Source organism: Zalophus californianus, chromosome 4, assembly GCF_009762305.2.
Source record: "Zalophus californianus isolate mZalCal1 chromosome 4, mZalCal1.pri.v2, whole genome shotgun sequence".
In the NCBI taxonomy this organism is placed as follows: Eukaryota; Metazoa; Chordata; class Mammalia; order Carnivora; family Otariidae; genus Zalophus; species Zalophus californianus.
Genome location: NC_045598.1, coordinates 9,671,388 through 9,697,414, shown reverse-complemented (window position 1 = coordinate 9,697,414; position 26,027 = coordinate 9,671,388). Strand labels below are relative to the sequence as shown.

Here is a 26,027-nt window from a genome sequence, read left to right as displayed (position 1 = left end):
ACTTGGGTGTTTCATGGGAAAGACATCTGCTGCCCTAATAAAATTACCTCTTAAAAAACCAAGTGCTTATAATTACATTTTAACTCACATGTGAACATTTCTTGGGACACTGATGTATTATGTGGAAATGTGCCATAAGTCACACTTACTGTGACAGGGTGGGGCAGGAGACCGGACAGGAGAGGAATCATGAGTATTTTCCTGAGAATTGAGAATTTTGTTTTAAAGGAATAAGAGAGGTATGCTAGTCTGATGGGAAGAATACTCAACTTGGGACACTGCATTTTCGGCAGCTAATGAGCTGTCCACTCATTTCACAAATGATCAATTCTTCTCCAAAATTTTGAAATGTTTTCCAATGATCAATTATATTGATGATTCTTTCTTTGCTTAGCCCTATTTTGTTCTATCTGGTGTTTAATTGTTCACCATTTCTTTAGCATTTCAGAGTGACCTTTCGACTTTATTTTCAAAGCACTTCATAAAGCTTCCCCCCCACCATTGTGGTAAAATACACATAACATAAAACTCACTGTCCTCACCATTTTTAGGTAGTTCAGTGGCATGAAGTACATTCACTCTTGTGCAACCATCACCACCATCCATCTCCAGGACTCTTACCATCTCACAAAACTGATATCATTAAACACTAACTCCCCACCCCCATTTCCCCCCAGCCCCTAGCATCCACCATCCTACTTTGTGTCTCATGAATTTGACTCATATAAGTGGAATTATACAGTAGTTTTCTTTGGGTGACTGGTTTATTCCACTTAGCATAATGTCAAGATTCATCCATATTGTAGCAGGTGTCAGAATGTGCTTAGGGGCTGAATAACAGTCCATTAAATGTATGCACCACATTCTGTTTATTCATTTATCTGTTGACAGACATCTGAGTTGCTCTCATGTTTTAGCTATTGTGAATAAGGCTGCTATGAACACTGTGTGTACAAATATAGCGTAATTAAAAAAAATTTTTTTTAAATAAGCTCCACAAAAGGGGAACCCTCCTAACACCGTTGGTGGGAATGCAAGCTGGTGCAGCCACTCTGGAAAACAGTTTGGAGGTTCCTCAAAAAGTTGAAAATAGAGCTACTCTACAACCCAGCAATTGCACTACTGGGTATTTACCCCAAAGATATAAATGTAGTGATCTGAAGGGGCACATGCACCACAATGTTTATAGCAGCAATGTCCACAATAGCCAAACTGTGGAAAGAGCCTAGATGTCCATCAACAGATGAATGGATAAAGAAGATGTGGTCTATATATACAATGGAATACTACTCAGCCATCAAAAAAAAAATCAAATCTTGCCATTTGCAAAGACGTGGATGGAACTAGAGGGTATTATGCTAAGCGAAATAAGGCAATCAGAGAAAGACAAGTATCATATGATCTCACGGATATGTGGAATTTGAGAAAGAAGGCAGAGGACCATAGGGGAAGGGAGGGAAAAATGAAACAAGAAGAAACCAGAGAGGGAGACAAACCATAAGAGACTCTTAATCTCAAGAAATAAACTGAGGGTTGCTGGAGTGGGGGTGGGGTGGGAGGGATGGGGTGGCTGAGTGATGGACACTGGGGAGGGTATGTGCTGTGGTGAGCGCTGTGAATTGTGTAAGACTGATGGATCACAGACCTGTACCCCTGAAACAATAATACATTGTATGTTAATTAAAGAAAATTGTTCACATTATGCCTATGTATTTCAGATGTTTTTTAAATAAAGAGGTCAAAATATGTATATATAAAAAAATGGTCTCCACATCCAGTGTGGGACTTAAACTCACAATCTTGAGATCCAGAGTCACATGCTCCACCAACTGAACCAGCCAGGCAGCCCAAATATAAAGCAATTTTTAAAAAACTCTCAAAAGTGCTATAGAGTTTTTAAAACCAGAGTGGTGATTGGGTCTAGAAATGTATATTGAGCGGTGCCTGGGTGGCTCAGTCATTAAGGGTCTGCCTTCGGCTCAGGTAATGATCCCAGGGTCGTGGGATCGAGCCCCGCATTGGGCTCCCTGCTCAGCGGGAAGCCTGCCTCTCCCTCTCCTGCTCCCCCTGCTTGTGTTCCCTCTCTTGCTGTGTCTCTCTCTGTCAAATAAATAAATGAAATCTTTAAAAAAAAAAAGGAACTTATATTGAACAATAAAGTAACTTTCTAGGTGTTCAGATGTGCCACTGATTTGAGGAACCATCGATTTAGGCAAGGTCTTTATGTTTACTTTCATTTAAGGATGGCAACACCTATCTCGATAAAATAATTTATATAAAATTGCTCATTAGCAGGGCGCCTGGGTGGCTCAGTTGGTTAAGTGTCTGCCTTTGGCTCAGGTCATGATCTCGGAGTCCTGGGATCAAGTGTCACTTCGGGTTCCCCGCTTAGTGGGGAGTCTGCTTCTCCCTCTCCCCGTCCCCTACTCATGCTCTTTCTAGCTCTCTCTCTCTCTCTCTCAAATAAATAAATAAAATCTTTAAAATTTCTCATTAGCAAGCATTCACTGCAGTTATCGTAGGATTAGTTTTTTTCCCGCTCCCATCCCATATACTACAACATAAGGCAATTTTAAAATAAAAACCCCAAACAACTGCATTTCTCTTAAGAAAGCTCTAGAATCGGGAGTTTATCTCCTTCCATTGTTAAGTTGTAAAGAAATCATAATGTAATGATTTCTCTTCATTTTCAGTGATGGTCTACACCTCAAATGACAAAGACCCAAGGCAGTGGTCCTTTTACACTGCTGCAGGTGCCAACTATGAATCAAAGTGTAGCCCCCAATCCTGGTTAAGACTGATTTCGGATAGATTCTTGTTCCATGTGTACAGACATGAACTCAGTGTGAGATGGTAAATATCAGTATAGAATCTATTACAACTTACATAGGTTGGTCAAGGTTTCCGCTCTTGGGTGTCAACACAAGGTTCTTAGTGTAACATTGGATCAGCTTACCATCAGCAACATGACACTAGTAGCTAACTTGCCCTTGTGGGGACATTATCCCTCGTTGTCATTCAAAGGGGAAAGCTGTGTTCAGCAACCCAATAAATCAAATTCAATTTAGCAACCCTATAAATTGAATTCTGAACCTAGCACACAAAGCTTGGTTCAGAACTCATTCTTAGCATTCCAATACGTGCCCTACTGATCATTAGATTTGTTCGTGGATATTTGTAATGTACTGATTATAGAAGAAGATCAACGCCTATTGGGAGCAACTGGTTTTCTTACCTACAGAGTGATGAGTCACTACATTCAAGGCTGTGGTGCTTTGGCTCTCTTCTCTGGCATGGACTGTGCTTTCTTGAGTCGGCCCATCCTCTAAGTGAAAGTCTGTCACACTCTCTGTATTTATTGGCACCTATTAGAGAAGGAAATGAGGCAAAAGAGAAATAAAATCTAACGTTTTGAAATATATACTCAACCTGGGCGCCTGGGTGGCTCAGCGGGCGCCCGGGTGGCTCAGTTGGTTAAGCAACTGCCTTCGGCTCAGGTCATGATCCTGGAGTCCCGGGATCGAGTCCCGCATCGGGCTCCCCGCTCAGCGGGGAGTCTGCTTCTCCCTCTGACCCTCTTCCCTCTCGTGCTCTCTATCTCTCATTCTCTCTCTCAAATAAATAAATAAAATCTTAAAAAAGAATATATATATATATATACTCAACCTTATAACAGAAAAGGATTTAAAGCGCCAAAAAAACCATAAAATATATGATGACATCAATTTAAAGTGGAAACAAGAAAACAAAAAAACAGAAATGACAGAGTGAGGACAGGAATGACACCAAACGTACTCTGGAAATAAATATCAAATAGTTAGCATGACTAAATTGACTAATCTAAAAAATTGACTTCCTAGGGTCATAATTCTTCAAAAAATACCAGGTCACTAGGCTTTAATTCTTTCTCTCCCTTGAACTTGAATGGCATTTTTTTTCCCTGTAATATTTATTTGGTACGTATTATGTCGTATCATCTTTCAATGCCCTCCCTCCCCCAATTAAAGGAATAACTGGCTTTTATTGAGAGCTTACTGTGTGCAAGGCCCTTTAAAGACCTTCTCATTTACTCCATAAACAACACTGTAAAGGAAATCCTATTATTAGTCCTATAAGTCTGAACGAGGCCTAGAGAGATTAGACAACATGCCCAAACTCACATAGCCAACAAGCAAGAAGACTTGGACGTGATCCTGTGACTCCAAAGTTCATGCCGACGTAGCACTCAACAAATATGCCAGTGAGCCCAGGCAACAAAAGCAAAATTAGATGAGTGGGACCACATTAAACTTAAAAACTTTGTGCATCACGGGCACCTGGGTGGCTCAGTCATTAAGCGTCTGCCTTCAGCTCAGGTCACGATCCCAGGGTCCTGGGATCGAGTCCCACATCGGGCTCCCTGCCAGGCAGGAAGCCTCTGTCTCCCTCTCCCACTGCGCCTGCTTATGTTCCTGCTCTTGCTGTGCCTCTCGCTGTCTCTGTCTCTGTCAAATAAATAAATAAAATCTTTAAAAAAAAAAACAACAACAAACTTTGTGCATCACAGGACACAATCAGCAGAGTAAAAAAGCAACCTATGGAATGGGAGATAATATTTGCCAATCATATATCTGATAAGGGTAAGAAGAACTCCTACAACTTGACGACAAAGAATCAAGTAGCTTAATTCAAAAACGGGCAAAAAGGGGGCACCTGTGTAACTCAGTTGGTTAAGCATCTGACTGGATTTCACCTCAGGTCATCATCTCTGGGTCATGGGATCAGGGCCTATATCAGGCTCCATGCTGAGAGTGGAGCCTGCTTAAGATTCTCTCTCTCCTTCTGCCCCTTCCCCCTGCTTGTATGCGTGCACCGGCCCCCCCAAAAAACAAAACCAAAACCAAAAACCAAACAAACAAAAATGGGCAAAAGGGCTTGCACAGACCTTTCCCCAAAGATGATATACAATGGTCAGTAAGCATATGAAAGATGCTTAGTATCCCTAGTCATCAGAGAAATACAAATTAAAACCACAATGAGATTATCACCTCGTACCTTTTAGGATGGCTACTCTCAAAAGAACAGAAAATAACATACTGGCAAGAAGGTAGAGAAACTGAAACCATCGTGCACTGTGGGATTGTAAAATGGAGCAACGACTGTGGAAAACAAGAGGGAGGTTCCTCAAAATAATTAAAAATAGAACTACCATATGACCCATCAATCCCAGTTCTGGGCATATACCTGATCGAAAGCAAGGTCTGGAAGAGGTATTTGCACATCCATTTTTACGGTAGCACTATTCACAATAGCCAAGAGTTGGAAGCAACCCAAATGTCTACTGACCGATGAACAGATACACAAAACGTGGTACATGCAATGGAATAATCAGCCTTAAAAAGGAAGGACATTTTCACATGTGCTACAGCATGAATAAACCATAAGGATATTATGCTAAGTGAAATAAGACAGTCATAAAATATCCTTGCATATGATTGCATGCCTGTGGAGCAAACTCCACTCTTCTTGAACACTCACCAGAGCTGTTAAGCCAGACTCATAAGGCTCTTCACTGGTGCCTGTGGTCATCACGTTATCTTCTGCCCCTAGGGTCACCACGCTATCTTCGACACCTGGTGTTACGTCATCTTCTGGCCGGACTGTGCTGGCTAAAAAAGAAAGACTGGGTCAGGGCTTAAGGTAGAAATTGGGTGACCTAACTGGCCAGCTACAATCAGATTATTTTCTTTACCATTTCCTTTGGGGATTTTTTTGGGGGGTCATCTTTCCAGCTTACCACAAACCATTCTCCTTGCTGCACCTGTGTCACATACAATGGCCTGGCGGTCTCCATAGTAAAGCAAAGAGGGATAAAAATACAAAACAGCGAAGCTGCCCCCCCTCACTGGGGCAGGGTGACAGGGGATGTATGCCTTACCTTTTCAGTAATGAACCAGATTCTTCCTAGTGCCATTTCATGTAATTCATACAAAAGTGCATTCAGGTTAATAGAATAACATTTAGGGGCGCCTGGGTGGCTCAGTCGTTAAGCGTCTGCCTTCGGCTCAGGCCATGATCCCAGGGTCCTGGGATCGAGCCCCGCATCGGGCTCCCTGCGCCACGGGAAGCCTGCTTCTCCCTCTCCCACTCCCCCTGCTTGTGTTCCCTCTCTCACTGTGTCTCTCTCTGTCAAATGAATAAATAAAATCTTTAAAAAAAAAAAAAAAAGAACAACATTTAAGGGCACCTGGGTGGCTCAGTTGGTTAAGCGTCTGCCTTCAACTCGGGTCATGATCCCAGGGTCCTGGGATTGAGTCCTGCATGGGGCTCCCTGCTCAGGGGGGAGTCTGCTTCTCCCTCTGCCCCTCCCCAGCCCCCTCACCCCATGCTCACTCTCTCTCTTACAAAAATAAATAAATAAAATCTTTAAAAATATATATATCATTTAGACCTGGAAACATTCTAAATTAGAGTCACCTGGAAAGATTTCTAAAAATTCCAATTTGCAGGCTCTATCTTAAACATACCAAATCAGAACGTCCAAAAGCGGATCCCATCTTTTAAAAATCAAGCTTGCTTTCCATTTAATTTTGAGACCGATGTCTCCTTGAATGATGAGGGCTCTGAGGTCACTACCCATGGGGGAGAGTCAGTAACGGTGCCAAGATACCCGACAGAAATCTTAGTGCACCGAGAGCTATGCCAATGAGGGACCTCAGCGCCCCTGGCCGGGGCTTTTCTGCATTAACACTGAATGAATGACCCTGTTGTACCCATGAGGAAGGTTTCCAGAGGGACAGGAGATGGGTGGAGGGAGACAGCAAGTTGAATTCCACGCGAAGGTGGAATTGTGCGGGGAACGGGACAGATAGCAACCGTTGCCTTTTCTTGAACCTCTGTCGCGATGATCCAAAATGAAGCACGACCAAGCAAGGGTATCATCTCAGCTCATCAAATAACCCTTTTCACGAGTTAAAAATCAGAGTCATTGGCCACGGGCTCCCTCCCCATACTCAGAGTGGCTCTGGAAACTATGGCTAAACAGAGTTGCAAACTAAGCAAGCATGCACAACCCAGGAGCAAGAGGGAGGGGGTGCTTGGAGACTTCCTTGTGTAATTAAAGAGTAGATGTTTGTATCCAGGCAGTGCTCAAGTCAGCAATCTAGTCCTTGCCTTAAGATACCTTATTTCTCTCTATGCTTAGAAAGCCCAGCCAAAGGCACAGCTAATAAATATTTGATCAGAACTTCTTTGCTGATGCATGGAGGGAGAAAGTCTCAAGAGTAAATTCACTGGTTCTGTGAGCCTTCTCTTTGCATCTGGAGTCCTAATCCAGTGCTGCCGATCTAGGGCTTTGGATGAGCTCCCTAAACATATGCATTTATTTTTTCCATGGGGGGGGGGGGCGGGAATGGCTTTCACCAGTTAGCAATAACTGAATACCTCAGTGCATGCAAATAGTTTGCCTCCCCTCCTGGTGGCTCGCTGGGGCTGGGGTGGGGGTGGGCAGCGATGGGCTCCCATCAGGATTTATGACTGTGGTGTTAGGCAAATGTTCAATGTATTTATCACAAGGGGGAAATATACCTTTGTCAGGCAAGTAGTCCTTATTAAACACACACACACACACACACACACACACACACACACACACACACACACACACACACACACACACACACACACACACACACACACACACACACACACCTACATCCCATTTTCTTTTCTTTCCCTCCTGGTTTGGTTAACAAATCATCAATTTTAGCAATCTTTTCTGGAGGCTGCTCAGCAAAACCATTTATTATATGGCATCCTCCAACTTTACAAAACACAACACCCTTGCTTTTTTTTTTTTTTTTTTGGAAACCAACATTTTATTGAGCTCTCCTCACCCCTCAGAATCTCTTCCAGCAGATTCTCTTTGTCCCGGGCATCACAGACTTGGGGGTGTGGCCAGCACTCCCCCCGCCCCACCCCGCAGGACCCCCACCTTCCGGGGACAGGCCCCGGTACGGTGGGTAGGGGCCAGGAGAGCAGGCCCACGGGCAGTTAACCAGTAACCACCCCAGAGGTATAATGAATTCATTTCTCTTACAAAAAGGAAAAGAAAAAAACTAGTATGAAACCTCAGTAGTGTCCCAGCACTCAGAGTTTAAATATAAAAAAGGGATCATCAGAAAACAGTTGAAAAGACAACAAAACCAACAAGGCCACCTCCAGGGTGGCGGTGGGGGGGGGCAGCCCCACCCCTGCCCCCGCAGCGTCTGCGTCACTGGAGCTGGGGCCCCCAGCCTAGCAGCAGCAGCAGCAGCAGCAGCAGCAGGCACAGCACCAGCCCGCGCCCTGCGTTGGGGGGCACCTGTGGGACGAAGGGGGGGACAGGTGGGGCCCTCCCAGCCAGGCGTGCTCCATCTGCAGAGCTTCCTATGCCTTTATGGACACAAGGAAGAGCCTGCGCGGCCGAGAGCAGGAAAACACCCTTGCTTTTTAAAAAGAAAAAATCAAGTGCTGAATGAAGTTGGTTCGAATTCTTTCATAGAAAGTTCAGCTCATTGAAAGCGTAATTTGATAAAAATTCCTTCTTGTACTTGGCCCACAGAGCCAAGTACTAAAATCACCCTGAATAGACAAAGGGTGTTTTATGAATGACATTCATGATTAAGATGCATAGCTTTTGTCTCACTGCCCTGGTATTCTTTTCGCTCCATGGGAAAGTTGATCTCTAACAAGAGATCTTCAATTGTCCCTCTTATTATTTTGGTGGAAGGTTTTCCTGGGTGAAGAGTTCCTACCAGCCCAGCAACCTGAGTCTCCAGCCAGCAATTAACGCCCTTTTCCCTTGACGGGTGAAATTCAAATCCTGTATGGATGCCTCCATCTTCCGATTCTTTTTTCCTCCGAAGACACGTGTGTGCACAGGCAATACCCCCAGCTGTTTATGTAAGCACAGCGATGAACCTACAATAACAGTGTCCGTTGTGCCCCGAGTACCCTCATGCTCACGGGAACACCTTTTCCTGTCTCACCCAGCCTTACCCAGCGGGGAGGGGTGGGGGTCAGAACCATTGGAAGTTTCCAAATAAGGTAGCAACCCATCCATCTGCTTTGGAATTTGTGTGTAGGTGTTATTCTTTCAAGAGCTAGGCCAAACTTTATAATTAACCACGAGAAAATGTGATAAATCAATTTTACCTTCAGGTTCTCAAGTTTAAGAACAAGCAAGAACTGAAGAGATGTTTATTGGTTTGAAAGTGCTAACTGGGCACCACTTTCCTCTTCGCACTGAAGACTGATTTCTCTAAAATTATTCCAGTTTATGTATTTTTATGGGATCCCTTTCTTTTAAAATATTTTAGAATTTAGAACTGTGACTGTAATAGTAATAGTCCCAAGATCTTGATAAAAGTGTTTTAAATAAGGGTTTGCAATCTTCTGGATTTATTTACATTCCAGATAAATGGTGATGAGTTGTTCCATTTATTTTTTGGCCATTAAAAATGTCTTCTTCTTCTTCTGTGACCATTTTTCTCTTATGGTATTCATCTTTTTTATAGTTTTGTATGTGTTTTTTTTTAAGATTTTATTTATTTATTTATTTGAGAGAGAGACAGAGCACAAGAGAGTGGGGAGGGTCAGAGGGAGAAGCAGACTCCCCGCTGAGCAGGGAGCCCGATGTGATCCAGGGACTCCAGGATCATGACCTGAGCCGAAGGCAGTTGCTTAACCAACTGAGCCACCCAGATGCCCTTGTATGTGTTTTTTATACCTTAGGAATGCATTCTTTGTAAGAGCTGCCGCAAACACTTTTTTTTTTTTTTTTTTTTTGATGAGCTGGCATTTGCATCTTTCTTTTGGAAGTCCTGAGCTCATTCGCTAATCAAACATTAAGCTTGTTTTTCCCTTTGATGTCATAGGTACAAACCCTTGCTCAAGCTGATGTGAATATTCACCTAGATTGTCCTTATGGTTTTGTTCTTACACTGAATACTTGTATTTGTCTTGTGTTTCTTTTGCAGTGTGATGCAAAATGGGGATATAATTTGATTTCCCCCCAAAAGATTGACCAGTTGGTCCCAATAAACCCTCTTTCCCCCGCTGCTTCAAAACTAGCTCTCATTGAGACAAATGTCTTCTTTCCAATACCATGTCACAGTCATGGGAGTGAACTTTCAACACAAGACCCAGGTCAAACGGCTCGCGTACTGCCTTCTGCCTTCACTTCCATTCCATCCTCTGCCTGCCGATTCTTTCCAGAGCCCACTCCTAAATCTGTGCTCCCCTCACCATCCACTCCCCCTTCCTCTTCAAGTCCACTACCCGCTGCCGAGTGAATTAAGTAGCACGGACGTAGGGGTGTAGGAAGCAACTGCTTCCTCTTGCATCATACGTCCTTTTATGAAATCCCATCTGGTTAGAATCTTCCATTATTTAGGAACCAGAATCTCAGTTTCCTCAAATGAGTCCCTTTCTAGGACGAAGAGAGCAGGTTACTTGAACAGAAGTGCATCGAGGTCTTTCCAAGTTGTAGCTTCTACCTAACGTGGGAGGCCCAGCTTTATAACAACACCCACCCCCACCCCCACCCCCACCCCCACCACATAGGGTTTATTTATTACCTTTTGACTGACTTCATTTCAAAATGGCCCCATGGGTGGGTTGCACTGGCATCACTGTCCCCTTTATCAGATTAGGAAAGTGAGGCCGACAAAGATCTCTCCTTGACCAAATTCTAGCTGGGCTTCTCTGTCCATCCTCGCAAGGGTCTGGTTTCTGCAAGAACCCCGCTAAGTCAGTTGAGAGAGAATGCTCCCGCCTGACCAAGTTCCCCATCCCCCACCTTTGATGACCAAGTGGTAGGCCTGCCTTTAGCAAGAATCCTGTTGAGCCAGTTTAGCAAGAACCACCCCCTACCCTTGACGTGTTCTCTCCATACTTTTCCATTCCCCACCCCCCATACTCTGCTCCTTGGTTATAAATCCCCAGCTATCTTTGCTGTGTTTAGAATTGAACCCCTATCTCTCTCCCCTATTGCAGTAGTCTTGAATAAATTCTTTTTTTTTAAAGATTTTATTTATTTATTTGAGAGAGAGAGAGAGAATGAGAGATAGAGAGCACAAGAGGGAAGAGGGTCAGAGGGAGAAGCAGACTCCCCGCTGAGCAGGGAGCCCCATGTGGGACTCGATTCCGGGACTCCAGGATCATGACCTGAGCCAAAGGCAGTCGCTTAACCAACTGAGCCATCCAGGCGCCCTTGAATAAATTCTTCCAACTGTCTTAACAAGTGTCAGAATAATTGTCTAACATTGGAAATTAAATGATTTGCCTAGTTCACCGGGTCGGTGAGTGGACACAAAGCCAAGTGTTTTAAACAGCTCATCCGTGTACTCAGCAACACAACAAAAGACATCTTTGTGCTACCGTGGGCCAGAAAGCCCCCTGGCCCCTCCCTGGGTTCTGACATCCTTCCTCTTCATCCACGCCCCACCCCCCCCCGCCCATCCTTCCATAAATTATAATCCTGGTTGTCAGAAGCAACTGCTTCCTCTTGCATCATACGTCCTTTTATGAAATCCCATCTGGTTAGAATCTTCCATTATTTAGGAACCAGAACCTCAGTTTCCTCAAATGAGTCCCTTCTAGGACTAAGCTTTCTGAAGTGGTAGATTATAGGAGGCAGGTTAAAGTGTGACCTGCTTTACAACAGTGTAACAGCCCTACTTGCTCTGAAATTAAGGCAGCAGCAACGGTCAACACTGGAACCTTCCCAAGGCCCACCTCTATATCCCCAAATATTCCCTGTTCACCCACTAAGTACTGGGCCCCATTCTGGGCACTAGAGATGGAGAATTGAACAAAGTGAGATCTCTCATGATTTTGGGTACTGTTGTGGGGGCGGGGAGGGGACTCATAACAAGCAAACAAGGAAAATCTCAAGATAGCACTCTTTCACCCCCTTAGATCTGTCCTCAAAGGGCACTTTCTCGGAGAGGCCTTCCCCCACACTCCCCACACCCTCACACACATGCCAGAGTACTCAACCACGCATGCTGGACCTTCACGACCTGGCTGTCCCACGAGAACATAAACTCCGTAAAGGCTGTCCACCTCAATGCCCCCCTGGCCTAGAATACCCGGCACACAGGAGACACTCAGTAAGTATCTGTTGAATGAGCAAGTGAACTACAGATGGGAAGAGATGGTCTAACCTGGAAGCCCAGAATGAGTTTGGGGCAGTGCACACTCAAGAAACAGAGCGGTCCGTGGGGCTGGATGGAAGAAACGAATAGAGGAGGTGTGGAGGGCCAGTCTGGAGGGGTTCTCCTTTCAACTGGAGTGCGAAGGGAAGGCAGGAGATGACATCACCTGAGTCAGAGTGCCATGTGAATGGGGTGTGTGTATCGGGGGTGGTGCAGGGATCCGAAGGAAGCAGGGAGACCCTCGGGCTATCCCACTGTCCCGGCAGGAGTGGCTGATGCTTGCCCCAGGACACTGAGGTGGCAAGGGAAAAAACCCAGACAGGTAATGACCGGGATATGTCTACTAGAGTCCTCACCCACCAACAGTCAGAAATAAATACCAAACCTTGGAGCCAAGAATTCATCTTCCCACCTGTTACAGCTCCGTGGAGAAACAACATTCAGGGTATGAATGGATGTACTGAGTATATGACGCTGAGTCCTTTACTGGACTTCCCCCTTGTTTTATCAAGAGAGCCACAAAAGTCCTCTCCCTAAGTTTAAGAGCCTCTGCTGCTTCCATGTCCACATGAGGGAGAAGCTCCCCGCAGTCCTCTTTCTGCTGACTTGAAGCCTCAAAAATCAGACAGCCGGAGAAGCAGCTTCCATAGCATTTTATCTTAAAACAGGAACGTTGATTTTTTTTTTCTCTTTTCTTTTTAGATATTTATTTCTAAATTAACTGTAATTTTTCAGATAATGCCCTTTTAACAATACTTTTATTTTTTTAGCTATACTTTAACATTTTTTTAAATTTAAAATCAATTAATTAACATACAGGGTATCATTAGTTTCAGGGGTAGAGTTTAGTGGTTCATCAGTCGCGTGTAACACCCCACGCTCCTGACATCACGTGCCCTCCTCACTGCCCATCTCCCAGTTACCCCCTCCCCTCCAGCAACCCTCAGTTTGTTTCCTATAGAGTTAAGAGTCTCTTAGGGTTTGCCTCCCTCTCTGCTTTCATCTTATGAAAGCTGATTTTAAAAATAAAGAAGTCACAAGCTGAGCTATCCTCGGGGTTTTCAAAGAAAACCTGCAGCGTCAGCCAACAGATTGAGGCAATCTTTCGTGTTGCCTGAGGTTTCCTAGCATCTTGAGCTGCTCCAGCATCTCACTGCACAAACAAGCTTTGAAGATGAATGACTACGTGGCTGTGGGATGGGTTTTGTGGCCGCTGAGAAAGAGAATGCTCTTTTTTTTTTTTTTTTTTTCTTACGACATCCTAGGAAGTTCTGGTTTTCCCCTGTAGGAGTAACTGTCGGATAATTAATAAATAATGAATCCTAGCATTTCCACGCCCCTCACTTCCCAATTACATTTGGGATGAAGCAATGTTTTTGGAGAGAGGTCAAAACATCTATTTGGAAAACATAAGCAAAAAATGCCTGCTTTTATTCCTTTGCCCAGACGCAGGCTTGTGCCTATCACCCCATGTCTCAATACTGCGCTCAGAAGCCTGAAAATAAACACACCTAGAGCTGTGGAAAGGTGCCAACCTCCAACATTACCTAGCGCCCTGCAGACCACCCACGTTGATACTCATATCTTCATAGGGTCCTTCATCTCAATTCAAATGGCCTAAATTTCGCTGTTTGATGCTGCTCCCTTAGTTACTGCTTCTGCAACCAGAAGAAAGGTGTTAGGACTTTGCTTTCATTTACCACCTCTTTGGAATCAATCCTCTCGTCCTGTGGGGCTGGCCCATCCTCTGACCTTGTGAAGGAGCCTTTCCTTGGAATATCGAAAACCACTTGCTGACCCAGAGCTGTATGCCAGCCTTCAGCTCCTGGCAGATGCTGGGCTGGGGTCAGTATAGTCACTGATGTGGCCAGTGGATTCCTCTCTATTCCCACCCTTTCCGTGGCTCCTGGTAAACTGCTTACCAGACTGAAAGTGCGGCCATGGAAAATTGAAGCGGCTCCTTGAAGGCTTGACCCAGCCACTCAGTATCCCACGGTATCCATAATTTTCCTCCAGGATGCACAGTGCTACCCCCCGCCCCCCGCCACAAAGCCCACACTGCCCCATATTCCCAGTGCTTGGCACCACGGTAAGTATTCAGCAGATGTTTTTTGAACGACTGACTAAAAGAACACACCGACGCCCAAGTAGGACATTTCTTTTGAATTAACCCTTATGTTATGATATTCTTGCTACTGTCCGCTGAGCTTCACTCAAGAGTTGTTAAATAGCTTCCCCTGAACATGGCTGAGAATAGGACAATCCACCTCTGAGGATGAGCTCTGTGGCTCTGCCATCCAATGTGTTGTGAGCAGAAGCCTGTCCACTCGCTGTGTCCCATCTTGGCAGCCCCTGCAGGCCCAGCCAAGGCCGAGCTGTGATCACCCACTGTCAGCACCAGGGACATGTGCCTCCCTCGAGAAATTCAAGAGAGACGTGTCAAGGCTGAGATCAGACAAGCGTCACCAGTTCCTCTGGAGAAATCAGAAGAAATGCCACACATTAAGATTTGGAGCAGTGTTCCCTGACTTCCGAGAGGGGGCATTATGCACAATGCCCCAAAGAGGCAGCATTCTGAAGGTCTCTGCAGCTGAACACGAGCAGTCGAGAAAGGAGAGGGGCCCGTGTGGCTGGGGACTCAGTGTTCATGTCCCTAGCAAGACCTCCCAGCAAGTCATTGGCAGGTGGAGGGACCAGGACATGCGGTCCTTTAGACAGGACACCAGACTTCCCAGCCACCTGCATCCTTCCTCCCCTGACGGGGGAGAATCAGCTGAGGCCCACTGTGCCTACTACACAAATCTTCAAGGTTATTTTCCATGACCATCCAACAAGTAGGTATTTTATTTTATTTTAAAGTCCAGTATAATTAACATACAGTGCTACATTAGATTTAGGTGTACAATGTAGTGATTCATAATTCCACACATTAGTCACATCAGTGCTTATCACAATAAGGACACCCTTAATCCACTTCACCTATTTCCCCATCCCCCCACACCCACCTTCCCTCTGGCAACCACCCATTTGTTCTCTATAGTTAGGAGTCTGTTTTTTTGGTTTCTCTCTTTTTTTCTTTTTTGTTTCTTAAATTCCACATAGGAGTGAAATCATATAGTATTTGTCTTTCTCTGACTTATTTTACTTAGCATTATACTCTCTGGCTCCATGTGGTTGCAAATGGCAAGGTTTCATTCTTTTTCTGGCTGAGTAATATTCCATTGTCTATACCTACCACATCTTCTCTCTCCATTCATCTATGGATGGACACTCGGGTCGCATCCGTATCTTGGCTGTTGTAAATGATGCTGCAGTAAACAGCATATATCTTTTCAAATTAGCGTTTTCATTTTCTTTGGATAAACACCCAGTTGTGGAATTCCTGGGTCATATGGTAGTTCTTTTTTTTTTTTTTTTTTTTTTTGAGAGAGAGAGAATGCAAGCAGGGAGGGGGAGGGGTAAGGGAGAGGGAGAGAGGGAATCCCAAGCAGGTTCCATGCCTAGCATAGAGCCCCACTTGGGGCTTGATCTCAGGACTCTGAGATCAGCTTTCACGTCCTTAGCAAAACCTCCCAGCAAGTCACCGGCAGGGGACCTGAGCAGAAGTCAAGAGTCAAGACGCTTAACCAACTGAGCTACCCAGCTGCCCCTGTAGTTCTATTTTTAATTTTTTGAGGAACCTCCACACTGTTTTCCACAGTGGCTGCACCGGTTTGCTTTTCTAAGGAGGTAGGTATTATAATAATGGCTGCTATTTTGAATTTATTGGAGAATGTCCAAAACATGGTGCCAGGTACTCTCTCCTGATCTTTACAAATGCCTTACAAACTAATGTCATTCTCATTTTGAAGCTGAGGATGGTGAGGCTGAGAGGAAACCACCCATGTAGCTAGCCAGTGGTGACGCAGGAATTACACATCGGATCTGTTAGACGCCAAACCCCGCTCGAACCACTGTGTCACGCAGGCTTCATACATAATGGTCGTTTCTCTGCAGCTCCCCTCATATTCTCTCTACTCCACGTGGCAAGGGCTCGGGTGGCACCAAACCTGCTCTGTGGGCTTTTGGATGCCAAGGGCACCTGCAGTTTCATCCTTCCAACTTCACTGTCCATCTAAACCCTACCTACTCATCTACCTGGCCCAGGCGAGATGCTTCTTCCCTCAGAGCCTTCCCAGGGTGCCAAGAGAAAGTAATTCCTCTAAACTAGAACAAGGCTTGGTAACACCAACACTGACTGCTTTTTCTCTGCTAGCATCTCTAAGCTTCCTGGGAGTAACATCCCATTCCACTATAAGTTTATGGCCCAGCCACTGGGCATGGCCTCTGAGAGCTGAATGAATGAATACACGAATAGTCACACTTTTCAGCCTTCACAGATCAACTTACCCGCTCACCCCCAAACACGACTGGGGCTCAGAACTCAAGTGTTAAAACTAGAGGCTGTTGATTACAACCTCAACCAAGATTACTCAACCTGGGGAGAGGTTTTCTCTGTTGACCAAGAGCAGAATGTTCTCAGTAAAAGAGGAAATGAGTTCAGCTTTGTAAACTGGAATCAACACCTCTGTTATAACTTCTCTGGAACTGGCTGGGTCCGGTGGCCCGTTGGAAAGCCCACCTCATAGAGAGGACTGCTCAGTGCCTGAAAAATCAAATGACTAAAACCTGTTTTAGAAGTCCAGCTCGGAGCTGAGCATCTCAACAGGGTGGCAGAGTGGGAAAACACTCACCATCTGCTCGGAAACTGAGCTCCTGATTCACTCAGGGCTGTCAGCTGAGCAGGCCCTGATTTTGCAAGAGTGAAAAGAGAAGCCCCTTTGGCTCTGACCTCACCATCCACCCATGTAGCTCACAGACAGTCCAGCTGTGCACCAAGGAGGATGAGGCCTTACAGGAATGTGCAGAATGTGGCTGTGTTTCCATTAGCTGCCCTTGGCCTTGATCCTGAGCCTGGTTGGGGAGTTTGAAGTGTGCTTCGGTAGATTTTTTAAAAAGAATTGTTCTTAGATAGGGGCAATCTCTTCTGAGCCTTCTTGCCATCTTTCTCCCCTTGTTCCGATGAATGGGGAGGAGTTCAGGCAGCAAACTGTGTCTCTAGGGTGTACCTCTGATGTCATTTTGATTATCTTTCCAAGTACCCATCAAATACATCCAGTTGGATGTCCTATTATTACCTCAAAGTCCCTGTGTCTAAAACAGAGTGCACAAACTGGAACTCTTCCTTATAACATTGGTTCCAAACCTATCATCCCTCCAAACCTGATTTTTAAAATTCTATCACCTGCCTCTTTGTCATTTCTCCCCAGAGGCTTGGATCACTGTGTTTCCTCCCTCTTCCTCCTAACAAATGTTTACAATGTACCGATCATGTGTTCTCTTAGGTGCTGAGTAAGACATGGGTCCTGCTCTCTTCTCTAACCCGCAAGAGAGGGCAAGAGATGTATACAAATAACTAAAATACGGTGATAAGAATAGTCGAAGTAATCTTGAAAAAGAACAAAGTAGGAGGACTTAAACTTCCCAACTTCAAAACTTACGACAAAACTACAGTAATCAAGACTGTGTGGCATTGGCATAGGGATAGATGTATAGAAAAATGGAATAGAATTGAGGGTCCAGAAATAAGCCCATCCATTTATGGGCAACTGATTTTTGACAAAGGTGCCAAGATAACTTGATGGGAAAGAATTACCTTTCTAACTAATGATTCTGGGACATCCAGAGAGCCCCATGCAACAGAATGGAATGGGTCCTCTACTTCCTATCACATATAAGAAATAACCCCCAATGAGTCAAAGACCTAAATGTAAGATCCCAAACTACAGAACTGTTGGGGGTCCTGGGCAGTTCAGTTGGTTAAGTGTCTGCCTTCAGCTCGGGTCATGATCCCAGCTGGGATGGAGCCCTGTGTCAGGCTCCCTGCTCAATGGAGAGCCTGCTTCTCCCTCTCCCTCTGCCACTCCCCCTGCTTGTACTCTTTCTCTCTGTCAAATAAATAAATAAAATCTTTTAAAAAATAATAAAACTACACAACTGTTGGAAGTAAACACAAGAGTAAACCTTTGTTTTCTTGGTTGTAAAGTAAACCTTTGTGTGACCTTGGCTGAGGCAATGGGTTCTTAGATATGACACCAACAATACAGGCAATAAAAGAAAAAAATAGATATAAGGGACTTCAAAAATTTTAAAATTTGTGCTTCAATGGACACCATCAAGAAATTGAATGGGAAGGATATTTGCAATTCCTATGTCTAATAAAGGTTTGGTATCCAGAATATATAAAGAATTCAACAACAAAAAGACAACACAATTTTAAAATGGGAAAAAGATTTGAATAGACATTGCTCCCAAGAAGATACGGGGGCATCTGGCTGGCTCCATCGGTGGAGTGTGTGACTCTTGATCTCGGGGTTGTGAGTTCAAGCCCCACATTGGGTGTAGAGAGTACTTAAAAATAAAATACTAAAAAAAAAGAAGATATGTAAATGGCCAAAAAGTACATGAAAAGATGCTGAGCATCATTAGTCATTTAGGGAAATACTAAAAAAAAAAAAAAAAAAAAAATCACAGTGAGATCCTACTTCATACCCATTAGGATTATTACCATCAAAAAATGAAACAAAACAAAACAACACAAAAATAACAAGTGTTGGCAAGGATGTGGAGAAATTGGAACCCTTCTCCATCGTTGGTAGGAATGTTAAATGATGCAGTAGTTTGGCAGTTCCTCAAAAAGTTAAACATGGAGTTACCATATGACCGGGCAATTATACCCCTAGGTACATACCTGAGAGAAATGAAGACATACATCCACATAAAGATTTGTTCATAGCCACACGAATGTTCATTGCCACATTATTCATATAGCCCCAGAGCAGAAGCAAGCCAAATGTCCATCAATTGGTGGTGAATGGATAAATAACAGATGGAGTATTATTTGGCCACTAAAAATTAATAAAATTCTGACACACACACACTACCACCGGAATGAACCTTGAAATCATGCTGGATGAAAGAACCCAGGCACAGAAGGCCACATATTGTCTGATTCCATTTATATGAAATATCTGGAACAGGCAAATCCATAGACACAAAAAGCAGATCGGTGGTCACCAGGAAATGGGGGGAGAGTGAAAATGGCAGCAACTTCTAGTGGTTTAACTATTCAATTTCTTCATTTAAGATTTCATTTTTAAGTCATTCTTACACCCAATGTGGGGCTCAAACTCACAACCCCGAGATCAAGAGTCATGTGTTCTTCTGAGAGAACCAGCCCGGTATCCCCGACTATTCAATTTCAAAGGATTAATTTCATGATCTGCAAATTAACTCTCAAAAAATTTTAATAATGTTATGTTGTTGTAAGAGGCGAATAGTAGGAACTCAGGAAATAAGGTAAGAATAAGAAATCAGGAAATTCTGAGCTGTAAGTCATGCTGGCTCCTATTCCCCAAATCTGATCTCATTCTCCATTCTGTGGTCACCACACTTAGTCTCTCGTCTCATGACTCCCACCCCAGTGGTCCCATAAACTAGATTCCATCCCATATGGTTCTTGTTATCATTTTTTTTTTCCTGACAACTGCTATTCATGGCTCACCTTACTCTCATTGGCTACCATTGCCTATTGCCTACAGAAAAAGGTTCAGCTCTGCCACTTAGTAGGGACTCATCCTTTCCCTGAATTTACCCCCACTCCAACACCAGCGAGCCTTCATGAATCTTCCCATACAAACTCCAGATTGTTCTAACTTCCGTGCATTTGCTCAAGCAATCTCTCCTGCCTGGATTGCCCTTCCCTGCCACCTTGCCCAACCAATCCTACCATTTTTCACAGCCAAGATCAAGCCCCATCTGCCCCCCTAAGCTTTTTTTTCCAGCTATCAATGGCCAAAGAATCTCATCTCCAAAGTCTGAGCGGCTGATAATGGTGTTTGTTGCTCAGGACATGCCATTTTATGTTGTCTTGTATGTTCTTCTTACATTTACACCACACACACCTGTCTTCCCTCTCTCTGTGAGCTGTGATCCCACTTTATGCTTCTTCCCTAACTCTTAAAGTTCTTAATAACATGTATGCCCCGTAAATGCTTAAGAGGGCAGGACCACGTCCTAGTTCCAACCTCATTCTTCAATCTGAAATGCGCATCTAACAAACAAGTGGTGTTGCTGCTATAAGAGGTACTTGAAGAAATCAACAGGCTGACTTTTCTGGGTGTCCTTGGAAGCCTTGACCCCACGCAGAGGTGGCTGTCGTGCTGAGTGGTTAGGAGCGTGGGCTCTGGGGTTGGGCTGCCTGGATTCAAGAGTCTCACCATTGCTGTTTACTACCTGCGTCTGCGTGTTTAAGTTATTGAACCTCTCTGAGCCTCTTCACTATGTATAAGATACAAATAATTCCTACCTTGTAGGTCTGTTGCACAGATTGAATGAGCTAGGGCTTGTAAAGTGCTTGAAATGTGCTAAGCATCCAGTAGATGTTATTATATAGTTACCACTATTCACACCACCCATGCAGAATCTAGTTCCCTTAGCTTTATAGAGTCAGAAATTTAATCTCATTATGGGGTGATCCGGCTCAGATGATACTGTTTCACATTAGCCAGACTTACAAGAGGCCAGGAAACCAAATAGTTTATTTACATCGGGAGACGGTTTTCCAATGCTGTACACATTTGCTATGCACCCTTCGCAAGAGTGAAATACCTGGTGTACCTACAACAAAGGCAAAGGGTGGGGCTCTTGGGTGGAATACATTTCCAGACTGTGATGGAACAGGGGTCCCTGATTCATCATAGAACAGTCACTGTAACTGAGATCAGAACACCCAAGGCCACCCTATAGGACATCCTGCATACTAGCTGTAAGCTGGGATAACGTGTGCCTTGCCTGACTCACAAAGCAGTCATTCAGAATGTACTTGCTAAATAAATGACTTCCTTGGGCAGGGCAGGTTTACCGTCGTCAAATTCTCATCCCTTTTCTCTCCCTTTCTAGATTCTAGGCAAACTGACACTTTTCTTCCTCGGGCAGGATACTATTCATTGGCAGGATACTATTCATTGGATAACAGCTTTTTATGTCAGCTGTGTTTTATTCTTTCGGATGGAGACATTGTAATGAATTGCAGGAAATACTCCATGCTCATCAATAATGTGTTTACTTATCTTCTGGCACCCCTTCCCTGCTTCTCATCTGTATTCTATGTAACTGACATCCCCCTGCATGCTGCAAACATTAACAATGTCAATTCTGACGCCATGTGCGCAGAGATACTCTCTCCACTGTCTGGGGCACTGGTAACTCTCTCCCCCTGGATAGAGGTGGAAGAGAGCCCATCTTCCTCTGGAAAGGTGATTATCCTTTGATAGGTTTGTTGATTTTTGTTTTGTTTTGTTTTTTCTCCCTGCATGAAATTGAGCATTGCCCTAAACAATTTTAGTTTGCAGCTCCTCGGACAACTAATGAGGTGGTCAGGTCTGTAGGTTTCCCTCTAGACTTAGTGAGATTCCCCTCAAAGGACAAACCCACCTCCTCTGAGCGGTTCCCCTGGCAAAGGCACTCGCTAGACAAAAAGAAGGGAGAGCCCGCTCACCCCTATCTTTGAAGCTCAAGGGAATGCTTGCCTTGGCCTGGCCGGCTGGCCGGAACCCAAAGGCTGGTGGGCTCTGGCGTGCAGCAAGGACAGAAGCAGCCGCCTTGTTTTCCCCACCTGGATGAAGTTGGCAGAACTCCCGTTGTTCCCTAACCCGACTCCATCTCATAGCCCTCGAAGAAATGCCTGATCTCTTTCCTTTCCCAAAAAGTTTGAAGAAATCGACAAGGAAAGGATTCAAAATTTCAATCCAGAGCTGCTTTATTTCTTGCCCACCCCTCTGGGAATCCTAAGACTTACCTCCGTAACTGCTGACTTGGCTACGGAAGTGCTCCCCACCCCGTCCCCCCAATCATTTGATTCTCTTCCAACAAATCGCTCCTGCTGGATAATTTCCTTGAGGGGTTTTCAGGGGGGCAGGAATGGCATGGCTTCCTTGGAGAGCCTTGCAGGATCTTACTGAGATTGCTCCCATGAATTCCACCAGGGTACTGCTAGGTATCTGAGTCTTCTGTCTCTCTATGTCCTCTCCTGAACCGTTTCCACAAGTTGTAACCTGGCATGCCTGTTCTTAGAGCCAGAAATATGACAAATATTCAGATAAGCCAATGGAATTTAAAGCACAGGTCCGTTGCTCCGCTGGCGAAGACTCTGGGGAATGCTTTGTAAATTAGGCGTGCCTCTCTCCAAAGTGCACACAGCTCAAATCCAGCACCTGGCTCTGTACCAAGCATTCAGGAGGTGCCATTTGGGGAATGAATTAATGAATCCTATTTTAATGTACTGTGACATCTTCATTCTTATAGGAAATTATGGCAGGTATATAACAACGACTCTTTATACCTTTAAAATATATTTTTAAAGACTTTATTCATTTATTTGAGGGAGAGAGAGACAGAGATAGAGAGAGAGAGAGAGAGAGAGAGAACAAGCGGGGAGGAGAGGGAGAGCAGCCTCCTTGCCAAGCAGGGAGCCTGACGCGGGGCTCAAACCCAGGACCCTGAGCTCACAAACCGAGCTGAAGACAGATGCTCAACTGATTGAGCCACCCAGGCGCCCCAAAATTTGGGGTTCATGTGTAAGGAGCTTAAAGTGACATTGACCTTTAATTTCAAGTGCAACCTTTAGTTTTTACGCGGCTTTGTAATGTACTAAAAAGAGCTTGGGGTTTGGAATTAGTCAGACCCACTTTTTGAATCCCAGTTCTGGCATATTCTGAAGATGATGTATAATTTAAGGAGCTGTAATGATTAAATGAGGGAACTGTGACTTCATAGCACGTGGTGGGGATGGAAATGGGAGCAAGGGGTGTCCTCCTTACTTGGCCAGACCACTCACCGTCATGCCAAGGTTTGGGGTCTTTATAATTCTCTGGTCTAGAGTGATTCATGGACCACGCATGTCAGAGGCCAGAGAAAGAGAAGGGGCTGCATCCCTCTGCTCAGTCAGTGTTCTGCCTTATTCACCATGTCCCGACTTCACCTTCTCACACTTGGATACTTCTTAAAAATGTGCTTTTTCTCCGTTAAATGCTATTTTGGATCTCATACACCAGTGTAATGGATAGACCTCCCTCACAAAGACTCTTAACGGACCTGGTGTTTATCAAATGCTCGGTGCAACAAAAACTCTTAGCAACTCCTGAGAATCTCAGGGCCTCCAAAACTGACTGCCAAGAGTTTCGGGGAAATCACAGGGAAATTTGTTCACCGCATGATTAATCCTGGGTGGACTGGTCCCGGAAAATCACATGCGGGTTTGCAGCAAGCGACCCCATGAAGAATTTTACAAAACAAACCAACTAGCGGACAGGCCCCGAAGTCTGTGTTTTGGATGGAAGTTCAGAGTGAGGGCGGGGCCTGACAACTGAGGAAAATGCCAGATGTGCGGACAACAGAGCTCCTTTGAATCCACTCAGTTCCAAAGAGACGACACACGGGACCAGATTACAAAACTGAACCAGATTATACACTAGATGAGGGAAAGCCAGTGGGGAGCAGAATCCTGTGAGAAGGATAATAAAATTCATCACCATAATTACCCCCAGCCTCAGAGGCCACAATAGCTCAGCTCAATGAAGTTATTCATCCATATTCCCTGCGCTTCAGTCATTATCCTCAGATAAAACCCTTCCTGGGCCTCAGCTGCTTGCCGGCAGCCCCACAACTCAGCATCCACACGCAGCCAGCCCCCCACACAGTCTGGGAAGGTGGGCTGGGGAAGGGGGGGCTGGTTCTCTCTTTAGCAGGGCAGTTTCTAGTACCAACTAGTGGCTGGTGATTTTTTTTTTTCCCAGACCAGATTTATAGATGCTTAAGTCAGTTTCAGCCCTCCCGCCAACCACTCGGTTTAAGGTACCTCTGACTTTCAAAAACTTTGGCTTAAAGGTAATTACAGCCAACCCTTTCTGAGGAGGAAACAGAGGATGCTGCCCAGCTCCTTCTGCCTTTCCTTAGCTGAACTGGGATGTGGCTCCGTTTGGGGTCTCCCACACCTTGCCCTGGGCAGCACAGAATGGTGTCATCTGCATACTGTCTCACCAAAAGGGAAATGTAAGTGAAGTGCAGAGCTGTGTGGATTCCAGTGGAAAGAGAAGTTCCAAAGATAGGACTGCCACGAATAGCCCATGGCCCTGTAAAGATAGTTGCTCAAGTCCCTCTGAAGCCCACAGCCGGGCAGAGACTCGTACACCCTGTATATTTTTCCCCAGGGCTGGATATTATTGTCTGCATATGGAATTATAAATGCCTGGGTCAGGTCTACCCCTCCCGCAAATCACTCCCTCCAAGGAGGATTTTTCTGGTACTCGACCCACCTCTATCCTCAATTTGGAAAATGCAGGAGTTTCCCTTTCAGCAACCTCCAACTCCAAAGATCACTAGTGGGCTTACAGTTCCTGCGATTCATATTTAGTGAGCAAGTACTACGCGCCGGATTTTTTTTTTGGCCCTGGGGATCAAGGCTAAGACAGAGCTCGGTTCTTGGGAGCTTATATTCTATTGGGGAAACAGATAAAAATAAAAGGCCAAGAAAAATCACATGTTGACGGCACAGCACAGCAGACAGCAAAAGGAAGCAGATTGGGAAGGGGAGGTAGGGGGCAAGAGGGGCAAAGGGGCAGGGAGGCCTCCAGGGAGGATAACGGAGGCCTCTTCCAGACCATCCCATTGATAGGGCGCTGAGGGTGTCGCTGCATAGGGGAGTCCTCCCCACCCCAGCACTGCTGAATGTCCCCCCCCATATGGGGCCAACTTCTTCTGAGGCCATCTGCATTCCTCCGATACACAGCCCCATAGGAAAGCCCAGTCCAGCCAGTGGAAGACTCCTTGCTTCTATCCTTCTACCCTCTCTCTCATGAGCTGAGCAGAGGGTTGCAGGAGGTGGGCTGCCCCAGAGGGAGGCCCCCTCTGCTCCCCACCTTTGCTGCCTGTGGATCCGATGGGGGGGCTCCTCCTCCCACCCTGCTCAGCCATTGCTTTGGGACCCAACAATAGCTAAGCCACTGTCTCTCTCTCTCCGGGTCCTCCGGACTCGCGGGCTTGCACACACGCCCAGCTCCCCTCGGCTCTCCCGGGCAACTTCAAATACCAGGCCCAGGCATTCCAGCAAGTCTGAGCTCGCTAGTCCTCACCAGCAGTGGTGGCAGGCGGCCATTCTGCTGGGTCTTACCTCCTTCTGCCGGGTCCCAGAGCCACGCGCTTCCCAAAACCAAGAGCAGAACTGGCACCTTCCACATCTTCTCGGTTGACTTGTTTTCTTTGGGGCCTAGCAACTGGTTTCTGTGCTGGGGGAAGATGAAAAGGCTCTGCAGCCAGAGGACCTTGCCCAGTGGAGCCGGAGAACAGGGGCTGGAATTCAGGGAGCAAAAAAGCCCCAGCGTAGGAGAGATCCCCAAGCTTCCTTCTCCCGCGGAGGCTGAGGAGCAAACTTTGCAGTAGGAAACTTTGCGAGTCAGCATTTATCTCTCCCGATGAGGGCGGGGAGCCGCTGGTCCTAAGGTGGTCTCAGTCCGGGGTTCACTAGGACCGCCCTCTGCCTCTGTTTGGCTAGCGCTAAAACGATGACCTCAGGCCAGGTTTAAAGTTACAGGGCCACAGCTGCAGGGCTGCCCAGGGGACGTCTGGAGAGCCCTGAGCCCCAATAGGAGGGGAAGGGGGAGCGTGCAGTGAGCAATTTATTTTTTTTTTAAAGTATTTTACCTTATGATTCTGGGTTTTTTTAAAGGGTAAGGCACACGCCTATTTTATTTT

General features: G+C 45.4%; 1 protein-coding gene across 4 annotated transcripts in view; it reads right to left on the bottom strand.

Moving 5' to 3' along the window:
- Positions 1-25,774, bottom strand: part of PDPN (podoplanin) — a 31,372-nt gene extending 5,598 nt beyond the window's left edge. The window contains exons 1-3 of one of the 4 annotated variants that reach the window (XM_027576706.2): positions 25,447-25,774; positions 5,518-5,648; positions 3,236-3,365 (exon numbers count right to left, since the gene is read on the bottom strand). In XM_027576706.2, the coding sequence (XP_027432507.1) occupies positions 3,236-3,365; positions 5,518-5,648; positions 25,447-25,735 (550 nt within the window). In that variant the 5' untranslated portion in view covers positions 25,736-25,774. The remainder of the gene's footprint in view (positions 1-3,235; positions 3,366-5,517; positions 5,649-25,446) is intronic. The other 3 variants (XM_027576715.2, XM_027576686.2, XM_027576696.2) reach the window with 3 other exon arrangements.
- Positions 25,775-26,027: the final 253 nt, after the last annotated feature.